This window comes from Neofelis nebulosa, chromosome 2 (genome assembly GCF_028018385.1).
Source record: "Neofelis nebulosa isolate mNeoNeb1 chromosome 2, mNeoNeb1.pri, whole genome shotgun sequence".
Lineage (NCBI taxonomy): Eukaryota > Metazoa > Chordata > Mammalia > Carnivora > Felidae > Neofelis > Neofelis nebulosa.
Window position 1 is genome coordinate 116,372,505 of NC_080783.1, and position 18,601 is coordinate 116,391,105.

The 18,601-nt window shown below is 52.0% G+C and overlaps 2 protein-coding genes across 11 annotated transcripts in view; one reads left to right on the top strand and one right to left on the bottom strand.

Annotated features, from left to right (window-relative positions):
• Nucleotides 1–1,447: 1,447 nt before the first annotated feature.
• CERS2 (ceramide synthase 2) lies at nt 1,448–10,712 on the top strand. 5 transcript variants are annotated; one of them, XM_058715856.1, is made up of 11 exons: nt 1,448–1,467; nt 6,736–6,909; nt 7,370–7,487; nt 7,687–7,805; nt 8,019–8,076; nt 8,182–8,232; nt 8,452–8,544; nt 8,734–8,862; nt 9,096–9,202; nt 9,310–9,463; nt 9,641–10,712. In XM_058715856.1, the coding sequence occupies exons 2-11, from the start codon at nt 6,737–6,739 to the stop codon at nt 9,779–9,781; spliced, it is 1,143 nt and encodes a 380-aa protein (XP_058571839.1). In that variant the 5' UTR covers nt 1,448–1,467; nt 6,736; the 3' UTR covers nt 9,782–10,712. The 5 variants fall into 5 exon arrangements, with proteins under 5 accessions (XP_058571839.1, XP_058571835.1, XP_058571837.1 ...); XM_058715852.1 differs by lacking the exon at nt 1,448–1,467 and adding an exon at nt 1,823–1,955; XM_058715854.1 differs by lacking the exon at nt 1,448–1,467 and adding an exon at nt 1,836–1,955 and having other exon boundaries at nt 6,693–6,909.
• Nucleotides 10,713–10,894: 182 nt separating this feature from the next.
• SETDB1 (SET domain bifurcated histone lysine methyltransferase 1) overlaps nt 10,895–18,601 on the bottom strand; it is a 35,704-nt gene continuing 27,997 nt past the window's right edge. For 5 of the 6 annotated variants that reach the window (XM_058715847.1, XM_058715848.1, XM_058715846.1 and 2 more), the window contains 8 exons: nt 15,549–15,718; nt 14,362–14,990; nt 13,478–13,506; nt 12,917–13,049; nt 12,471–12,636; nt 11,888–12,099; nt 11,530–11,618; nt 10,895–11,410 (listed from right to left, as the gene is read on the bottom strand). In XM_058715847.1, coding sequence (XP_058571830.1) covers nt 11,293–11,410; nt 11,530–11,618; nt 11,888–12,099; nt 12,471–12,636; nt 12,917–13,049; nt 13,478–13,506; nt 14,362–14,990; nt 15,549–15,718 — 1,546 coding nt within the window. In that variant the 3' untranslated portion in view covers nt 10,895–11,292. Of the gene's footprint in view, nt 11,411–11,529; nt 11,619–11,887; nt 12,100–12,470; nt 12,637–12,916; nt 13,050–13,477; nt 13,507–14,361; nt 14,991–15,548; nt 15,719–18,364; nt 18,537–18,601 lie in introns of those variants that run through there. The other variant, XM_058715851.1, reaches the window with a different exon arrangement.

Consider the following 18,601-nt stretch of genomic DNA (forward strand, 5'->3'; position numbering starts at 1 on the left):
CTCTTGATGTCCCCGCTGGGGTCATGATCCCTGGGTTGTGGGTTGGAGCTCCGCATAGGGCTCTGCGCTGAGTGTGGAGCCTGCTTAGGATTCTCTCACTTCCTCTGCCCTTCTACCCCACTCACACTCTCTCTCTCTCTCTCTCTCTCTCTCTCTAAAATAAATACAATAAGAAAAATAAAATAAAGTCTTATGGGCACCTTTGGAGAAACATGGCATCTAGGAAAACTGCTTGAGAAAAGGGTTCAGAAGCTACAGAAAGGGAACCGAATAGTACAAGGTGTGAGGAGGTAGAGAGGCACCCAAAGGTTAGCTGGAGCCCAAACAAGAGACACTGCACCCAGCTGGAAAAGGGCCTGTGGGTGTGTAGCACAGAGGAATCTGGGGAGGACTCTCAAGAAAGGTAGAGGGAATTCTGGATTGGAAGGCAGAGGGAGAGGGTACAGGGAGGTAAAAAGATGTAAGCAGTAAGGGTCAGGGAGGAATTCAGCCTGGGGCAAAGGAAGACAGGGCTGGAGGGCTTGCTGGGATCTGGAAAATCAGGCAGGCCTGGGCTAAAAAACTGCAGAAGAGCCCACTGGGGGCTGGTTCGGTGAGAAGTGGGCCAGGGGTTGGGCCGATAGCTCTCATTTCTCCAGTGGTAGGAATGCGCTGAGGGTCCTACTGCAAAGAGCAAATGAATAAATAGCTTGGAAATCAGCCCCTGCTTCCACAAGTCTCCAAGACAGAGCCTCAGGTGAGGGCCAAGCTCTCAACTGGAATAGGTGGGAGGCCACTCTCCTTCCTAGCACAGCTGTTAAAACACCCGAACTTGACTAGATAAACCATGAACGAAATTACTGTCAGAGGTTCTAACTGTGATAATATAAAAGCACCAACATTTCACCAAGGTAACCAAACCAAACGAAGTTACCTCTATTGACTCAAACTCTAGATCTCTCTTTAAGCAAATCTCTCAACACATCCTAGCCACATTCTGTCCATGCTAGGAGATGCTAGGAGTCAAGGTCAGTTTTCCAGGATAAACATGTGGCATCTTCCTGAAACATCAATTCTACCGGAGCAGGAAGGACATTTTTAAAACGTGAATCAGGAGAGGGGGAAATGGTGCAGATTGCAAAGTCAAATACATTTTACAAAACAAAAGTTGGGGGTTGGCCCTTTCAGAGCGTCCACTACAGTGGGGTGTGTGTCCACGGGGGGTAGGTTTCACCGCACTTGGGCGGAAACGTGGGTTTTAAGGCGGGGATGCAGCGGGGGACTTCGTAGGGGCCGCAGGCTCTGTGAGGAATCACCGGAGCCCGCCACCTGGGTCGGCCTGAGGGGCGCGCCGCACTGAGGTGGGGGGGCTCGCCCGAAGCCGAGGCACCTTCCCCCCTCTGCTGCCCAGTGCGGCGGGAGGTGGAAGGTGGCAACTGGTCGGGGGCACCTGGGCTAAGGTCGCCGACCGCAGTCGGGAGCCGGCAGGTGCGCGTTCGCGGGCATCTCGCGGGTCTGCCCCCCGAGGGGAGAGCCCAGCGCGGCCGCCGGGCCCGCACCTGCCTCCCCTGCTCGGGGGCTGCTCCGGGGTGCGGCGACCGCAGCGGGCGCGGGTCCGAGGGCCGAGGAAGAGGCGGCGGGAGCGGGGCTGGGCGCAGAGGCCCGGGCCCCGCCGCCCGCTCTCCCTCCCCGCCCCTGCCCCTGCCGTCGCCGGGCCGCAGGCCCACGCCCAGTCTCCCGGTTCCTGGGCCGCCCGCGGCCTTGCTCTCCGGGGCTGGGCTCGGACGCAGCCGTGCAGGGCTCGGCGGGAGGAGGAGGAAGGAGGGAGGGAGCGGGCGGGCGGGCAGGCGGAAGGGGGAGGAGAGGAGCGAGCCGAGCCAGTCCGGAGGGGGGGGGGGTGCGGAGCTCGGACGCCCGGAGACACGGAGCAGCGGCTCCCGGCCCGGCCAGCCCCGCGACGCCGCTGCCGCCGCCGAGTGAGTGGGGGACCCCGGCCCGGGAGCCGCAGGCGCTGCGCGCAGGGGCGGGGAGCGGCCGCCGAAAAGTTGGGAGAAGTGGGGGCCGCTCCGACGCGGCTCCGCGGAGAGGGCCCTGGCCGCGGAGGGGGCGGGGGGGCGGCCGGGCAGGGGCACCGGGGCGCGAGCTCCGGGCAGCGGGGCTGGGGGCGGGGGACGACGGCCCCGGGGCGCGGGGGCGCGTGCGCGGGGTGCTCATGGCGGCGGGCCGGGGGCAGGGCGGGCCGGAGCGCCTCGCGGGAGCGGCCGGGCCCCTAGCGCCGCCGGAGGGCAGGCTGGCCGGGTGCCCCGGGCCTGAAGAAGCCAGCCCTCCTGGCAACAGGTAGGGGCTGAAGGGAGGCACCCGGAGCCGCTCGCGGAGGGCCCGAGCCGCCGGCGCCCCTTTGTTGGGGAGGAGAGTCTCCCCCCAGCCCCCCCCCCCCCCCCCCCCGCCCCGGCCTGGCGGCGGGCCCGCGGTCAGGGTGGGAGGGAGACGGGGGGTCGTGCAGACTTTTCCTCGGGCTGGTCCTCAGTGCCCGCTCTGGGAGGGAGGTCAGAGCGTCCATGTGCTTAACGGGAAACAGGAAGGAGTGGCTCTTGCGTCTGCCCCGGCCCCCCAAGGCTAAGGCTCCTATACCGTTATGGGGTGTGTGTGGCAGGGGTGGGGAGGGGGGAAGCTGCCGGTGAAACTGGTTTTCTGGGCCACAGCTTGTTAATTACCGGCCTGGAGGCTCTCTGGCAAGTAGGTTAATGGCAGGTGTGTGGCGCTAATCTTTGGCCTGAGCTTGGGGGTTTCTCTCTCTCCCCAAGCCAGGCCCCTGGCATCAAAACCTGGGCTTAAGTCACTTGAGTTGCTAGACTCAGTAGTCAGGGGGACTCTGGGGACCCTGAGGAATGGAGGAGGGAGCTGAGTCTGGGAAGGCCTCCAGGAGGCAGTCACCCTGCAACGGTGCTGGAAGGGTCGCTGCCCCCGTACCAAAGTCCAGATCACCTAATCTAAATGTGGGTGGCCAGCTGCACTTGTGGTGGGGCTCTAGGGATAAGGACTTGTCTGCAGCTTTGTGTCTGCGGGCCTGGCCTTAATCATAAAGTGACCTGCACACACTCTCTCTTCTAAACAGACAGAGTTCCTTGTCTCCCTTGGCACCCTACAGTCCACTCCCTTCACTGGGGCCTTTGCTTTCCCCCTGGGAGGGCCGGCCTCCTCTCTCCCCTGTCACTGGCCACAGGCCACTGATTCTTTACAGCACTGCCTGGCTCAGCCTCTTCAACCTGCCTGCCTCTCCCTGCCCCTGGAGGCTGTAGTCACATGCAGTATTTGGGTGTGTTGGGGCCTCTAGCGGGGCAGCTTAGACAAGCTAAATTTGGGGACCTACACTGCGGCCTGGAACAATGACACACCTCCTGTTGGCTTCATCTAGTTCCTGAGGTGCTGTTGCTGCCTGAAAAGAGACTTTTCAACTGGAAGACCATTTGGGTCCTCCCGCTTTTTTGTAGTCCCTCAAGCCTGTGGGACCCTGTGTTTGTCACTCTCTCCTTTGCTGATCCTGTTTTCCTCAATCATATCTCCAAACTCTAAGAGCCAGAGAGACTTTTCACATTGAGTCGGACATCCCTTCCCCACCAACTCCAACTTCTGCCCTCTAAGCGTTCTGGGTTTACAAGCCCCCATGGGTACCCTCTGCCCCTTTTCATCCATCTCTGAGTGTGTGGGAGGGGTCAGTCAGAGTTGGGGTAAAGGGTGGGGGTGGGGCAGAGCCCTGTTCAAGTTCCTAGTAATCCAATGCCCATGAAATCCCTGCTCTGCTGGCCCCTTTCCAGCCTGTGCCTCAGAAAGTGGCATCTGTGTCTCTGAGGCAGGTGTGTATGTGTGTGTGCATGTGTATATGTGTGTATGTATGTGAGAGAGACACACACACAGATGCATACACACCCTATCATCTCTTCATGTGTGTGTCAGGAGTAAATTCTGTGAGTGGAAAAACATCTGTAGGTGTGATTTCTCCAGCAGAAAATCAAGTATCTACCCTGAGGGCCAACATCTACCCTGAGGGCCAACTTGCTGGAAAAGCAGGGTTGTTTCCCTAGGCCAAGTAGATATCCTGCCTTCTTGGCTTGATGGGCTGGTGCCAAGAAGCCACCAGGGCTGCCTCTGGGAGCAGACTTGTTGCTTCTGTGGGGGTGTGTAAGCAGGGCGCTGGGAGCCCCTGTTGTTAACCCCCCCCCCCCAGTGTTGAGTCAGAAGTCCTGACCCTGCTGAATCTGGTGCTTCTCCCTGCTGGGCTAGGCCCAGGGTGGGGAAGGGTGGGCAGGGAGGGGGTAGCATTCCTCTGCTAATGGAAGTCCTAGACTGGGCCGCAAGGGAGGGCTGTGGTCACAGAAAGACTGAAAGCCAAGTGTGAGCCCCCATGAATCTGCATCTCTGAGCTCCTGACACACCATATTCTTTGGCTTTCCCTGTTTGGGATGGGAAGGGGATGAGTGCTATCTTGTCCTGGGGTTGAGATAGTTGCACTATCCTGGTGATTGCCCTTGACCACTCTCTGACACTTTTTCTGCCAGCTTCCCCAGCTTCTCACTTTCTTTGGAGGGATAGACTGGCAGAAGACGTTCCTGGACCCCAGGAGTCAGGGAGAGGGGCCCCACTCCTACCCTCTGGGACCCCAGCCGGTCTTCTGGATCTTTAATCCTCAAAATGTCCCTGACAAGAGAAACTTCCTGCCAGTTTTCACTGACCAGTGTAGGGATGGGGCACAATCTCCAGGCCTGTCTGTACCTTTGGCTTTAGATCTCAGTGAATGACAAGTTGGGCTCTAAGAGACAGCAGTCAGGGGACATGTCAGGTGTACTTCCCTACCTCCAATCTAGCTAAGCTAAGAATGTGGAAAGGAGGATCCAGAGATGTGCTAGCACATCCTAGGCCTTTTACCTTGCCCCCTCTCCATTAAATTTTCTCTATCTTTTCTCCAGGATAAAAGTGTGTCGTACACATGGTCGTGTGGGTAAAGTTCCACTGTGGATAATTATGTTTAATTTTGTTCAGTTCAAAAAGGTTCCATCTCTTTAACTGATTAAATATTTATTCTGGCTAAGGTGGAGGGGGAAGGGGCAATGAATGCCCTCAGGACCTGAGGCCTGGAGAGAGAGAGAGAGAGAGAGAGAGAGAGAGAGAGAGAGAGAGAGAGAATGAATATGTGTGTGTGTGTGAGAGAGAGAGAGAGAGAGAGACTGGGGGAAGGTGAAGCTGAAGCTCCTTTATTGTCAGTGCTGACCTCTGATTTCATCTGAGAGCAGTGACCAGGAGTGGGGACAAGAGGGTAAAGTCCTTGAGCTGGAATAATGACCCGTGACAGGCTGAGAGGGATTTCGCAAGTGCTTCTGTGGTGGGTGTGGGCGGAGCTGTTGGAAGAGCAGCCGGAGGACCAGCCCAGCTCAGCTGAGATCTGATCAGCCTTCAGCCAGTGGCACCAACTGGTGTCCAATTCACAGTGGAGAACAATCTCCCCACTCTCTTCCCTCCCTGGGTGGGAGGAGACCACCTTCCTTCTGTGTCAGCGCTTCATTCCAAGGCCAGCCTGAATACCACCACCTCTCTTCCCTCCTGGGAGGATGAGGGCTGGGAGCCTGGAAACTTCTGCCCTTGCCATCCTGCTGGCGTTCATTGCTGAGTCCCAGGACTGCCAGGTATTGTGTTGGTACCGGCATCACTGACGCTTCAGGACCATCTTGCTCTTAGCTCCAAGCGGCTGCTGTCCCCCTCGGGAGCCACAGACAGTGGCTGTGTAGGATACGTCAAAGGAGGTCTGTATCCTCCCTCATTCTGGTATCCAAGTGGTTGGTCACTACCACCCTGGTGATCCTTTCTCTAACAGTGGAGGAAAAGGTGGGGCTGCGGGGAAAGCAACAGCTTTTATTATCTGAGAGTATTTGTGATGGGTGTTCCCCAGCAGACTAGTTAGGGTTTTATTTTCTAGATGAGCCTTAGGAAGAAATAGTTCCTAGTCCCACCAGATGTCTTGGTCTGCTGTCACCATGGTCTGTCCCCCAATCCCTGATCCTTTGCAGCCTTGCTTTCACTTTATTTCTGAAAAGAGGCTTCAGTTAAGAGTTCTTCAGCCTTATTTGCTGGGATTGGATGTCTCAGCATGGGGTGTTAATCTTGTGTGTGATAGTTTGAGGTCCACTGATTGTCCTGGGGCTCAGCATCCTTTAAGGGACATCATTTTACTGTACTCCAGCCTCTTAATTTTCCCTAGGGACCTGTTACCTGGATGGGTTGTAGGGAAGGAGGAGGTAGGGTCGCCTCAGCCCTGCAATCTGTTTTCGGGGCTTCCCTGACAGGGAAGCTTCCAGCTGTGGGTTGGCTTGAGGGATGGAGGGGGTAGCTGAAGAGTGGGATGGGGGAGGGTGCCTCCTTTACTCAGATTGTTGGTTACAGCCTTTAGGGCCAGATCCTGCCTGTCCTCCGTGCTGGGGTAGCAACATGACTGGAAGACCCCAAGGTTCTTAGTTCTAGAGAATTGGGACTCCTGGGGGTTGTTAGCATCACCCTTCAGTTGCTAAAAACAGTAAATGTTAGAACTGGAAAGGCACCATGTTGCAGATGAAGAAGCTGATTTGTCCGAGGCCATTGGCCAGGACCAGAATCCAGGGCTTGAATCTCTGTCCCCTTCTCCTTTGTTACACCATGGAAACTTTCATCTCTCTTTTCCCCCATAGCTGCCCCCTGTGATGCCCTCTCCCTTCCCCCCTCCTCACTCAGGATGCTCCAGACCCTGTATGACTACTTCTGGTGGGAACGGCTGTGGCTGCCTGTGAATTTAACCTGGGCTGATCTAGAAGACCGGGATGGACGTGTCTATGCCAAAGCCTCAGACCTCTACATCACACTACCCCTGGCCTTGCTCTTCCTCATCGTTCGATACTTCTTTGAGCTGTGAGCATACTGCCCCTACCCCCATGCCTTCCTTGGCTGCCAGACACAGTGAAATTTCTCGCATTTCAAGTCCGTCTCTTGCTGTTTAATTGGCGCTGGGTCCCGCTCTTCTGGCCACCCCAATCCCTGCCCACTGTGCACCCCCCCACTGATCCCTGCCTCCTGTGTGCCCCCCACTGAAGGCAGCATTGTCTTCCTGAGGGTTCAGCACCCCCAGGCCCTCTCCTTCAATGGTCGTTTGTTCTCCCCCTCCCCACTCCCGCCCGGTCACTTGTGAACACAGGCAGCTTTGTCAGCTCTGGGCAGCCCATGGAGGCCAGAGAGAGGGTTACTGGGAAACTGAGGCCCAGGATAAAGTTGCCTGAGCTTGCAGTCCTTTCCCCTCCCAGTGTAGGGGCTACTGAGACACTGAGGTGCTTCCAGAAGAGCCAGACACTTCTCACTCCTATCCCTTCCTCAGTTACGTGGCCACCCCACTGGCTGCCCTCCTGAACATAAAGGAGAAAACTCGGCTGCGGGCACCTCCCAACCCCACCTTGGAGCATTTCTACCTGACCAGTGGCAAGCAGCCCAAACAGGTTTGAGCCGCAGACCCCAGCCTGGCAGTCACTGGGTGCTGAGGAGGGGAGGGCAGAGGGAGGGGGCAGGCTGCAGGGCCAACCCTGGTGGGTGAAGAGAGGAGAGGGCAGGGGTGCCGACCTAGCTTCTCGCTGGGAGAGGGCGGGAGGGTGGGGGAGCCGAAGCTGGATGGTAATGGGGCTTCCTCACGACACCCAGGCAGAGGTAGAGCTCCTGTCACGGCAGAGCGGGCTCTCTGGCCGCCAGGTAGAGCGCTGGTTCCGGCGCCGCCGCAACCAGGACCGGCCCAGTCTCCTCAAGAAGTTCCGAGAAGCCAGGTAGGGGAGGTTGGGGCAGGAGAAACTGGGCGGCAGAGGAAGCTCTGATGTATCTTGCTGGGAGGGGTGGGCCATGGCCCTGTGCGAGGAGAGGCTGTACCTAGGTGAGCAGGTGAATTTGGTTACTAATGATATTGAGAGGATATCTGGGGGCACTTGGGGGTGGCTGGAGGGCTATGCCACTCTTCCAGTCCTTTCTGCTTCCTCTTGCAGCTGGAGATTCACCTTTTATCTGATCGCTTTCATTGCTGGCATGGCCGTCATTGTGGATGTGAGTGGGGATTAATGGGAGGTGGGAGTAGGCTCTCTAGTAAGGTGGGATGAGGCCACAGAACTTGGGTCCCTCCTCTTTTAACCTCTCACTGTCTCTCTGCAGAAACCCTGGTTCTATGACATGAAGAAGGTTTGGGAGGGATATCCCATACAGGTATGAAATGGGGTCCTGACTCATTATATAGCATCAAGGTAGGACAGGACTAGGACACACATGCCCTCGTGAAGAGAGGATCTCTGGAACACATGGCAGAAGGCACTGGAGTCATGGTGCTAAAGCACTTTGGGCTAGAAGGGCTGGGTTTGGACAGGTGAGACTCTTGGGACCTGCTGCTCCAGGGCTCCTTACCTTTCTTTCTCTTCGCTCTCCCAGAGCACCATCCCTTCCCAGTATTGGTACTACATGATTGAACTTTCTTTCTACTGGTCCCTGCTCTTCAGCATTGCCTCTGATGTCAAGCGAAAGGTGGGTCAGGGAGCTGTGCCATTAAGCCTAAGGAACCAAGATAAAACCCTGGGAGGAAGAGCCCCCGCTTTGATTTCTGGGTATTTGGATGGAGCTGTGGGTTGAGAGGCACAAAGGGGAAGGGGAGGTAGGAATAGTGGGGGCTGGGGAACAGTTAATAGTGCCCTGGAGCCTGCATCTTTCCTACAGGATTTCAAGGAACAGATCATCCACCACGTGGCTACCATCATCCTCATCAGCTTCTCCTGGTTTGCCAATTACATCCGAGCAGGGACTCTGATCATGGCTCTTCATGACTCTTCTGACTACCTGCTAGAGGTCAGGCTTCCTGGGCCATTTCTTCAAACCTAGAGACTCTGGTGCAGGTTCTCCCATCCCTCTCCCTTTTTTGCAGGGGGTGGTAGTGGTGGTGGTGGTGGTGGTGGTGGTGGTGGTGGTGGTGCTGTTGATGTTCCTGGGACCAAGGAAGCGGGGGGCACAGAGCCAGCGTGTGTATGAACATATATGGGAGAGTCAGGAGCCTGTGATGATGGATGGGGCTATCTATGCAGTCGGCCAAGATGTTTAACTATGCGGGATGGAAAAACACCTGCAACAACATCTTCATTGTCTTCGCCATTGTCTTCATCATCACCCGACTGGTCATCCTGCCCTTCTGGTGAGTAGGAGGCCAGATGACACTCCTGTCCTCAAGGAATCAGGAGTCTTGCCTCTCCCTGCCCCCTCCTCTGTGTGTTTACAATTCCCTCTACTTTCCCGCTGCAGGATCTTGCACTGCACCGTGGTGTACCCACTGGAGCTCTACCCTGCCTTCTTTGGCTACTACTTCTTTAATTCCATGATGGGAGTGCTACAGCTGCTACATGTCTTCTGGGCCTACTTCATTCTGCGCATGGCCCACAAGTTCATAACTGGAAAGGTGAATGCTCTGTAGGCCCCACTACCTTCAACTCTAGAAACCACCCAACTCCCTCCCGTACCAGCAACCTGCTAAGAGACTACTGTGGGGCCCTGGGTAAAGCAGGACAAGCCTGCTGAGAGAGGCATTTCTTGGGGGTTTGAGGACAACGAGTAACCCTTCTTATCCCTTCCACAGCTGGTAGAAGATGAACGCAGTGACCCGGAAGAAACCGAGAGCTCAGAGGGGGAGGAGGCTATAGCAGGGGGAGGAGCAAAGAGCCGGCCACTAGCCAACGGCCACCCTGTCGTCAGTAACAACCATCGTAAGAATGACTGAACCATTGTCCCTGCTGCCCCTCAGATTAATGCGTAAAGCCAAGGAACTAGTCCCTCCTCCCCACAGGGCCACTTTGAGCCCTGGGGGCTGGGGAGGGGGGCTGGGAAGCAGAAAGCAAGGAGAAAGTTCTTCTGTGTCCCAGCCCCCTGCTTCTTTGTCACCCAGTTGCCTTTAAACCAAATTCAAACCAGCCAATCCCCAGGTAGAGGGGAGGCTGGTACATCCTTTGTTAGAGGGGGATGGACTTCTTTTCCTCTCTTTTTTCCAAGGTGTACTGTTGTTTTTGAGGCCCTTCCTCAGCTCTGGGGGTGGGGGTTACAACTCACATTCCTTATTCTTCAGAATTTGGCCCCAGCTGTTTGCCTCTGACCAGGGTCGTGCCTTACTGTGCCACCTGTGGGCCTCATTCTGCCAAAGATGGACCAAGGCTCACCTTTCTAGGCTCCCTAACTTGGGCCAGAAACCAAAGCTGAGCTTTCACTTTTTTCCCTCCAAAGACACAAATGAATTGAGTGTAGGAGGGTACATATGACCCCTGCCCTACCTCTGCCAAAAAGGAGGAGCCACACTGGGACTGTTCGGCCGGTCTACGTGTCACTTCTCTGCCAGCTCTCTCTAGTCACAGGTCCAAGATCTTACTGCCTCCTTTCTCTGGCCTCTTTCCCTAGGCTAGCTGGTTTGGAATAGAATGGCAACTAGTTCTAATTTTTATTTATTAAACATTCGGTGTTTTGGTTTTCAAGCCAGAATTACAGCTAGCACCTGGCATTTGAGCAGAGGGACCACTTCAGACCAAAATGTACTGTTAATGGTGTTTGTTTTTTTTTTTTTAATTAAAATATATTAAAGATGAAAACATGGCAACAAGTGTCTGAGACTAGCAGGAACTGCGAAGGGGGATCAACTAAATAAACTAAGGTAGTCTTCCTCATGGTTATGTAATGTTTTCATTTTTAAATTTCATATGGCAAATAAGAAAAAGCCAAGGTAGGGAGGGTAAGAGATTAATGACAGCTCCACCTTGGGAAGGGTGGGGGCGGGGAAACAGTGCTGTTCCAGACAGACCCAGAGCTAGAAGTGTGGGGACCGAGAAAGAGAAATCAAATCACAATCTTAGTTTTAACATCTTGTTAAAAGACGTTCAAGAAACCATACAAATGAAGGATAGTAAACGCACAGCTCTCATTCCAGGAATAAAGTCTGTCAGAAGCATGGACACTTGAACACACACAGGCTGGGAGGGAGGAGTAACAGGAGGACCGACGGATGTCAGGCCCAGGTTGGTGTGGTGACCTCTCCCCACCCCTGGCGCTTCAGGAGGTGGAGGAGGGACCTTGCCTGCTAGCACCACATTGGAAGGGACCTCCTGATCCAGAGCCCCAATTTCTACCTACTAGGAGCCGGGGGAGGGGCACGACTGGAGGCAGGGTCAGAGTCGGAGAGTCAGGAAGACCCAGTTCCTGAGGAAAGGATGCTTTGGGAAGGGTTCGGGACGTTGAGAAGGCTGTCCTCTAAAGAAGCCGCCCCCTGCATTCAATGGCCCCGCAGCAGCACAGCAGCTCCTTGCCTTCCACACTGCCCACCTCATAGTTGTAGTCCCAAGTCAGCTCAGTCCCGGCCCGGATCCTCCTGGACAGGAAGGAAGGGACAGGTTCGGTGAAGGCAGCCCATCATCAGGTGCATGCGGCACGGGAGCACAGACAGAATGCCGCTCTTCCCCCCCACCCCCCTCCCTGATCCCCTCTTACTTGCTGGCAAAGAAGGCCACCCAGGGGAAGCGAAGATCGTGAGTGTCCACAAAGACATTCTGGACAAACAGGTTGGGGCTGCAGCTGTGCTGTGGGTTTAAGGACAGGATGCATAAGAAACGAGGAAACAGAACCCGGCTTTGTGGGGTAAGCAGGAGTTGGATAAAATATGCCATGTGCTCCTCCCCATCACAGTGGAGTTTTGAAAGAAAGCTACCTCTTTAAGATGCTCGAGATCAAGAATTGCTGACAAGAAAAGGTGGGTTTATACAGTTAAAAGAACTGTTCTTTTGTTAAAAGAACAAAAAATTTGACGATAGTACGATAATCCAGCATCTAGAGGGGAGGGGGGTCTCACATTGAGGTAGCGGCCCAGGTTGCCTTCGAGCTTGGCGTCGATGATGTAGCAAGACTCCTCCCCATCGTAGAACTGGCGTGTGTTCTTACGGACAGGTGCGCTCTCCCCCTTTTCCACGGATGCCATGTTGGTTGACTTAATGGCAATCCCATGGGTTGACTTAAGAGCAAAGCCCCGGGTTGATTTTACTGCCACCTGGCGCTTTGCTGGACCTGGACAGGAAGGAGAACGGGCTTAGGCCCTATCCCATTTCGCGACATTCTACACCCCCCCCCCCCACCCCGTTTCCATCCCACCCACTGCACTGCAGGAATGCCGGTTAGCTGGGCCCTTGGGGCAAAGATCCTAACTGGCAGTTTTTTTCAAGCAGGATTACATGTTGGGTAAAGCTGAGAGGAAAGAGTAGGGAAGTGGAAAGGAGAGAGGAAGGGGATGCGTCGAACAGTTGAGCTGGGAGTCAGAAAACCCTCCCAGACATGTGTCAACTCTTAAGATCTGAATTTTTTCGTCCTACTTCCTTAAAAAAGCCTCTATCCCAACTTTCTGATCGTTCCTTCCTACCACCCCCAACATTGTAGACTACCAGACATGTTCTTCTTGTCCTCAAAGTCATCTGCTTCAGAGCCAGAGGAGATGGTCTGGATATCATCGCTGTCCACTGCTGTGGCTGAAGTCTGGCCGGTGGTGGGCTTCCGGCTGGTCCCACTTTCCCCCTCGCTTTCTGTGCTGCTGGACAGTGTTAAGACATCCTGGAAAACAGAAGAGTGAGAAGAAAGAAGAGTAAATGGTGAGCACCCACTCAAGTTCTTGCTCTTCCTACGGTCAGGCAGGAAGAGGCTAAGACTACAGCAAGAGAAAGACTAGACGCTGGGCAAAGAAAGACAAGGCAGGAAGTCACAGCCAAAGAAATAAGAAGGGATATATTGGGAATTATCATCAAGGACCTGAGACGGTGAGGGGAATATTCCTCAGACTCAGCGCCAAACACAAGGCTGGGGGAGGTACAGCTTGAGGAACAAGGTTACTTACATCAGCGTTGGACTGAGCAGAGGCCATGAGTCGTCGGCTCTGATGCATACTAGTCTTACTAGGTGGGCGGCGAAGTCCTTCAAGTTTCATGGGAGAAGGATTGTAACCATAATTTCGAGAGCTTTCAGTGATTCTAAAGGGAGGGGAAGGAATAAGAGGGGAAAGAGGGGATCAGATTACTGGCTGTTTCTTAGGCTTTTTTTTTTTTTTAACATTTATTCTTTTTTTTTTTTTTTTAAGAGACAGAGAAAGAGCACAAGTGGGGGAGGGCAGAGAGAGAGGGAGACACAGAATCTGAAACAGGCTCCAGGCTTTGAGCTGTCAGTGCAGGGCCTGATGTGGGGCTCAAACCCACAAACCATAAGATCATGACTTGAGCTGAAGTCGGACGCTTACCCGACTGAGCCACCCAGGTGCCCCTTTTAAAAAAAAATTTTTTTTAACATTTATCCATTTTTTTTTTAAGAGAGAAAGACTGAACATGAGTGGGAGAGGGCAGGCTTCTTTTACAGGCTTGAGAGAAGAGAGATTTGGAAACAGGTCAGAAACAGCAGCACTTACAAGGACATCTTGTTTCGGTCATCGGGGTCCTGGAAAAGAGCAAGTGAAGGGTTAGATGTTTTCATGGCGCTGGGTGACAGGTCCAACAATCAGAGTTCATCTCAAATGACCTCCAAAGACATCGGCCAGTGAGAAGTACACTAAAGAGATTCCTCTGCAGCTCAACAGTAACAACTGTGTTCTCATCAGGACACCCCCTGAGAAGGGTTCTCTAAACCTTCCCAATGACAGACCATAACACACTCAAGGCAAACACCGTGGGCAGATTTTACAAGGACAAGAGTTCACCACCTGTGATATGTTAAGTTTCAACATCATTAAAAATACATCTATAATCAATTCTTGGTTTTTAACTCTAACAAAAAACAGCAATGTTGTAGATAACTTGACATAACACTAAGTTAAAAAAAAAATTACTTATAAATCCTTTACTTCGGAATGAACCAGACACTTTCTCCCCCCCAGATTGATTTAAAAAGTAATTTGGTTCTTGGGTGCCTGGGTGGCTCAGTCAGTTGGGCATCCGACTTCAGCTCAGGCCATGATCTCACAGCCCAGTCTGTGGGCTCGAGCCCCGTGTCGGGCTCTGTGCTGACAGCTCAGAGCCTGCTTCAAACTTTCTCCCTCTCTCTCTCTGTCCCTCCCCCATTTGTGCTCTATCTCTCTCAAAAATAAACATTAAAAAATAAAAATAAAAAAATAATAATTTGGTTCTTTAAGCACCAGGAATGTGTTGGGTGCAGGGGGAAGATAATCAGGTTTGCCACAGAAATAAACATCCAATAAATGATCTACACGTGAAGAATCAGTGTGCCATGTCAAGTTGTTCCATTACCAAAGTTCTACAAAAACTCCCGCTCTGAGAGTCTTCTGCCACCACTTACCTCTTTCTTGGCCTGCTTGAGGTCTCCCTCATCCTTGAAGCCCAGCCCTGAGGTGGAGGCCTTCTCAGCCTCCCCTCTGCCTCCCCCAGCCCGGCCTTCCCCACCTTCGTTAGTCTTGAAGGATGAACGGCTATCAGAGTCAGCAAAGCCACCTTCACTGACACTATTGCAGCTCAACCATGAGGCCACCTTATTCTTGGGTGTCTCTTCAGAGGAAGGCGGATTGCAGCCACCCCCAGGGATCGCTGGAGGGACAGGAATATGGGAGGGCCCAAGGTCTGGGGGGCGGGAGTCCTTGGAAGCCGTCTCAGACAGTCCGTTTTCCTTTTGGCCCCGGGTCTGCCTCCGGGTAGCATAGCTGCGCCACACAGAGCTGGTACTGAAGTCCTCATCTTTACAGAAGTTATCATCAGAACTGTCGTCATTGGACTCTTCGGGATCCTCTGTACCGCTGTTGCCATCTTCCTGGTCCTTCAAGTCCACCCCGCTGCTGTCGGACGAACAGGGGGCATCACTCTCATATCCTTCCTTGAAGTTCTCCACACTCTCGATATGGTCCAGATTGGCAAAGTACTCATCACCCATCTCCAGGCCCTCCTTGTCCGCAAAGTCATCTGTCAGGATCTTGCCTGGGAATGAAGAGAATTAAAGGCCTTCTAGGGTTATGAGGATCTTTTAGAGAGTGTAGGGGTCCTTCCCACAATACCTAGCCCAGCAGCACACAGTCAAAAACACCTCCATCATGGGCTCTCCCTTGTCTCTGATGATGCCCTCCTCCTCGGGGTCGTCACGAGAGGCTGGGGAGCTTTACTCTGGTTTCAAATCCTGCCCTCTCTACCATCCCTTTCTGCCTCTTCACTTGGTTTACCAAAAGGGCATCTGCAGCTATGCTGAAAGCCTCTGGGTGGAGGAGGGTGATGTGGGATAAAATGACGTACTGGACTCTGCTCCCACATCCCTCGTCTGAAAAATCCTCTGTCCACTTTCACCCCTTTTCTTGCTTGTCCTTCTGTCCCTCCCTGGTCCACCCCGACAGGCACATCACTTGTCATGTTCTTTACAGAAGAAAATCATGGCCTCCTCTTACTCCCAAGTTCTCGTGTCAAGCATTTTATTCTCATTCACCCTCTGTCTGATTCAATTCCCCGTGGTGTCCTAACCCCAGGGGCAACTCTTTCATCACCAACCTGCATAAATACAAACGAAGGATCCTTTGGCAATGTCATCCAAGCAGCGAATACCCCAGCCCTTGTTCTGAGTCTTGAATAGCTGTAGCCGAACCTGGAGTCCGTGCTGCACCAACCGGTTTGTGCACATGTTTGGGTCACATTTACAACGTTTGTTACACTCATAAACTCTGGGAGGAAGTTACAATAAAATCAGTCATAACGTGATCACTAGAGCATCCACGCAGTCCTGTTAATTGTAACAGAACTGTTACGACTCTTGAGGTATCATCACTTATTAGGTAATGATCTAAGTGAGTGAATTTACTGAACTGTTTATGCTCTTTGATTCATCTGGGAATATAGCCCAAGGAAGTAATTCAGAACAGGGAAAAGTGATTTATACAGGTATTTATGGCACTAGTAACAGTGAATACCAGAATGTCTACTGCCTGGAGAAAAGCCAAGCAAACTGATGTGAATACAGGTTAAGAGCCATTAAAATCAGTAGATAGGCAGGGCACCTGGGTGGCTCAGTCAGTTAAGTGTCTGACTTTGGCTCAGGTCATGATCTCCACAGCTTGTGAGTTTGAGCCCTGCATCAGGCTCTGTGCTGACAGCTCAGAGCCCAGAGCCTGCTTCAGATTCTGTATCTCCCTCTCTCTCTGGCCCTCCCTTGCTCACGCTCGCTCTCTCTCAAAAATAAACATTAAAAAAAAAAAATCAGTAGATAAGCTACATCAATGTGCAGAAATAGATATATAAAATAAAGATACGTGAGGAAAGCAGAAACCAGTATGACAGATCCTGAAAGAGACTAAAGAGAAGGAGTTGGAACAAACGTTCACGGGGCTCTTCTGGTAAAGCTGATTTTCATTCTTTTATTTCATGAACATTTACTAAACACCAAGAGCTGTGCTACATACTGCAAACCTGACAATGGAAAAAAAAATCACAATCTTTCCTCTCAAGGAGCTCATATTCTATCAAGTTTAAGGAAGTGCACAGTTTATTTAAAAAATAAACTACTGACGTTAGTACCAATTTTTCTGCTCCATCTACTTTGCTCAGTGTTAGGATTTTACTTATTTTCTTGATAAGCAGATTTAAGGGAAACATCTACTTTTGGTAAGATGACACCAGTATAATTACAGAGGTGATGACATTAGTCCTATCCCTTTGGACAAAGATGGTAAGAACAACTTCTGGTCACTGAACATTTACTTTGCGTTTGGCATTATGCTTTACATACTCTATCCTACTCTATCCTCAAAGCAGCCCTGTAAGAGTGTTAAATTTTTAACTTAAAAAATTAACTACAAAGTGGGGCGCCTGGCCAGCTCAGTTGGCAGAGCACACAACTCAATCCCGGGGCTGTGATTTGGAGCCCCACACTGGGTATAGACACCACTTAAAAAAAAACAACAAAAAACTACAAAAGCATAATATACACAGAAGTACCCATGTACTGTTCATGTACATGTTTACAGCTCAATGAATCTTCACAAACTGAACATACCATGTCACTAGCAACTTATCAAGAAACAACTCTGTTAGGTCCCTTAAGACCTCAGTGGGGATGGGGGGTGTTCATGGTCCTATCCTCTGTTTACACCTAATAAAACAAGATCAGCTAAGAATGGAAAAGTGAGGATTTGGACTTAGGTCTAATCACCACCATAGGAAACTTTCAGAGTAGCTACACTGAATATCATTCAACAAAATTTGAGTGATTACTATGTGCCAGGCCCTGGGTAAGCTGGCTACATGGTGAGCAAGACCGGTCCCCATCCTCATGGAGCTTACGTGCTAAAGGGAAAAAACAGAAAAGCAAGTCAAAACATAAATGAAAGCAGCCCAGCTGGTATAAAGAATACAAACAGGGTGCTCAACGAGAGAATTAAGGGAGTGAAAACGACCTAGTTTTAGAGTGACCAAGAAAGGTCTCTTTTGAGGAGGTGCGATTAAAGCCGAGAGCTCAAGGTTAAAGAAGATAACCATGCAAAGAACAGAGGGCGGATGGCAAGCAGAGGGCACAGCATGTACAAAGGCCCTTGAGGTAGGCTGGCACACACTGGGCAGACTGGATCCAGGAACTAAAGAGTATCAGTGTGGCTGGAACAATTTTGGAGGGAGAGAGATACGAAGGGGCCAGATAGCACAGGGTCTTGTGACCCAAGATTAACAGTTAGAATGAAATCTACAGCACGATGGGAAGCTATTAAAGTTTCAGGCAGGGAAGTGATGTATTATTTGTGGTTATATGAAAATATTTTTATGAAACATTTCAAACTGGAAAAAAGATACAATGAACGTTCATCTACTGCCCAGCATTAGCAAATCTAAACATCACTGGAAGGGGCGCCTGGGTGGCGCAGTCGGTTAAGCGTCCGACTTCAGCCAGGTCACGATCTCGCAGTCCGTGAGTTCGAGCCCCGCGTCCGGCTCTGGGCTGATGGCTCGGAGCCTGGAGCCTGTTTCCGATTCTGTGTCTCCCTCTCTCTCTGCCCCTCCCCCGTTCATGCTCTGTCTCTCTCTGTCCCAAAAATAAATAAAAAACGTTGAAAAAAAAAAATTTAAAAAAAATAAATAAATAAAATAAACATCACTGGAAGATTCAAATTTTTTGATTATAATTAAAACATACATGATACAGTGATGCAGCTAAAGCTAATTAACTGTCTTTTCCTTTGCTTCATTTGCAATTTGCATTCAGCACAAATTCATCTGACTTCCCTGGTAGCCTCAGTCTCCTGCGAAGATGCTCAGACATACCAGGTTTCCTACCAAACCCATCTTCCCAGAGCTTCCCTCCCAGCTGGGGCTGCCCTGCTCACACTGGCCGCGGTGTCCAGGGCACGGCTGTCAGCCTGGAAGCCCCCTTCACTCCACCGTCTGTGGGATTCCCCCTCAATCCTCTTTTGAGGTAGAGCCTCTCTTTCCTGGATCAGCATGCTTTCTTCTCTCTTGACTTTCCCCCTTATTTTCGCAAACAATTCCAGTAACTTTCTGAGAAAGGGAATAATGGACAATTTTGAGGTATTTCATGTCTAAAAAATGCCTTTAGCTTACTT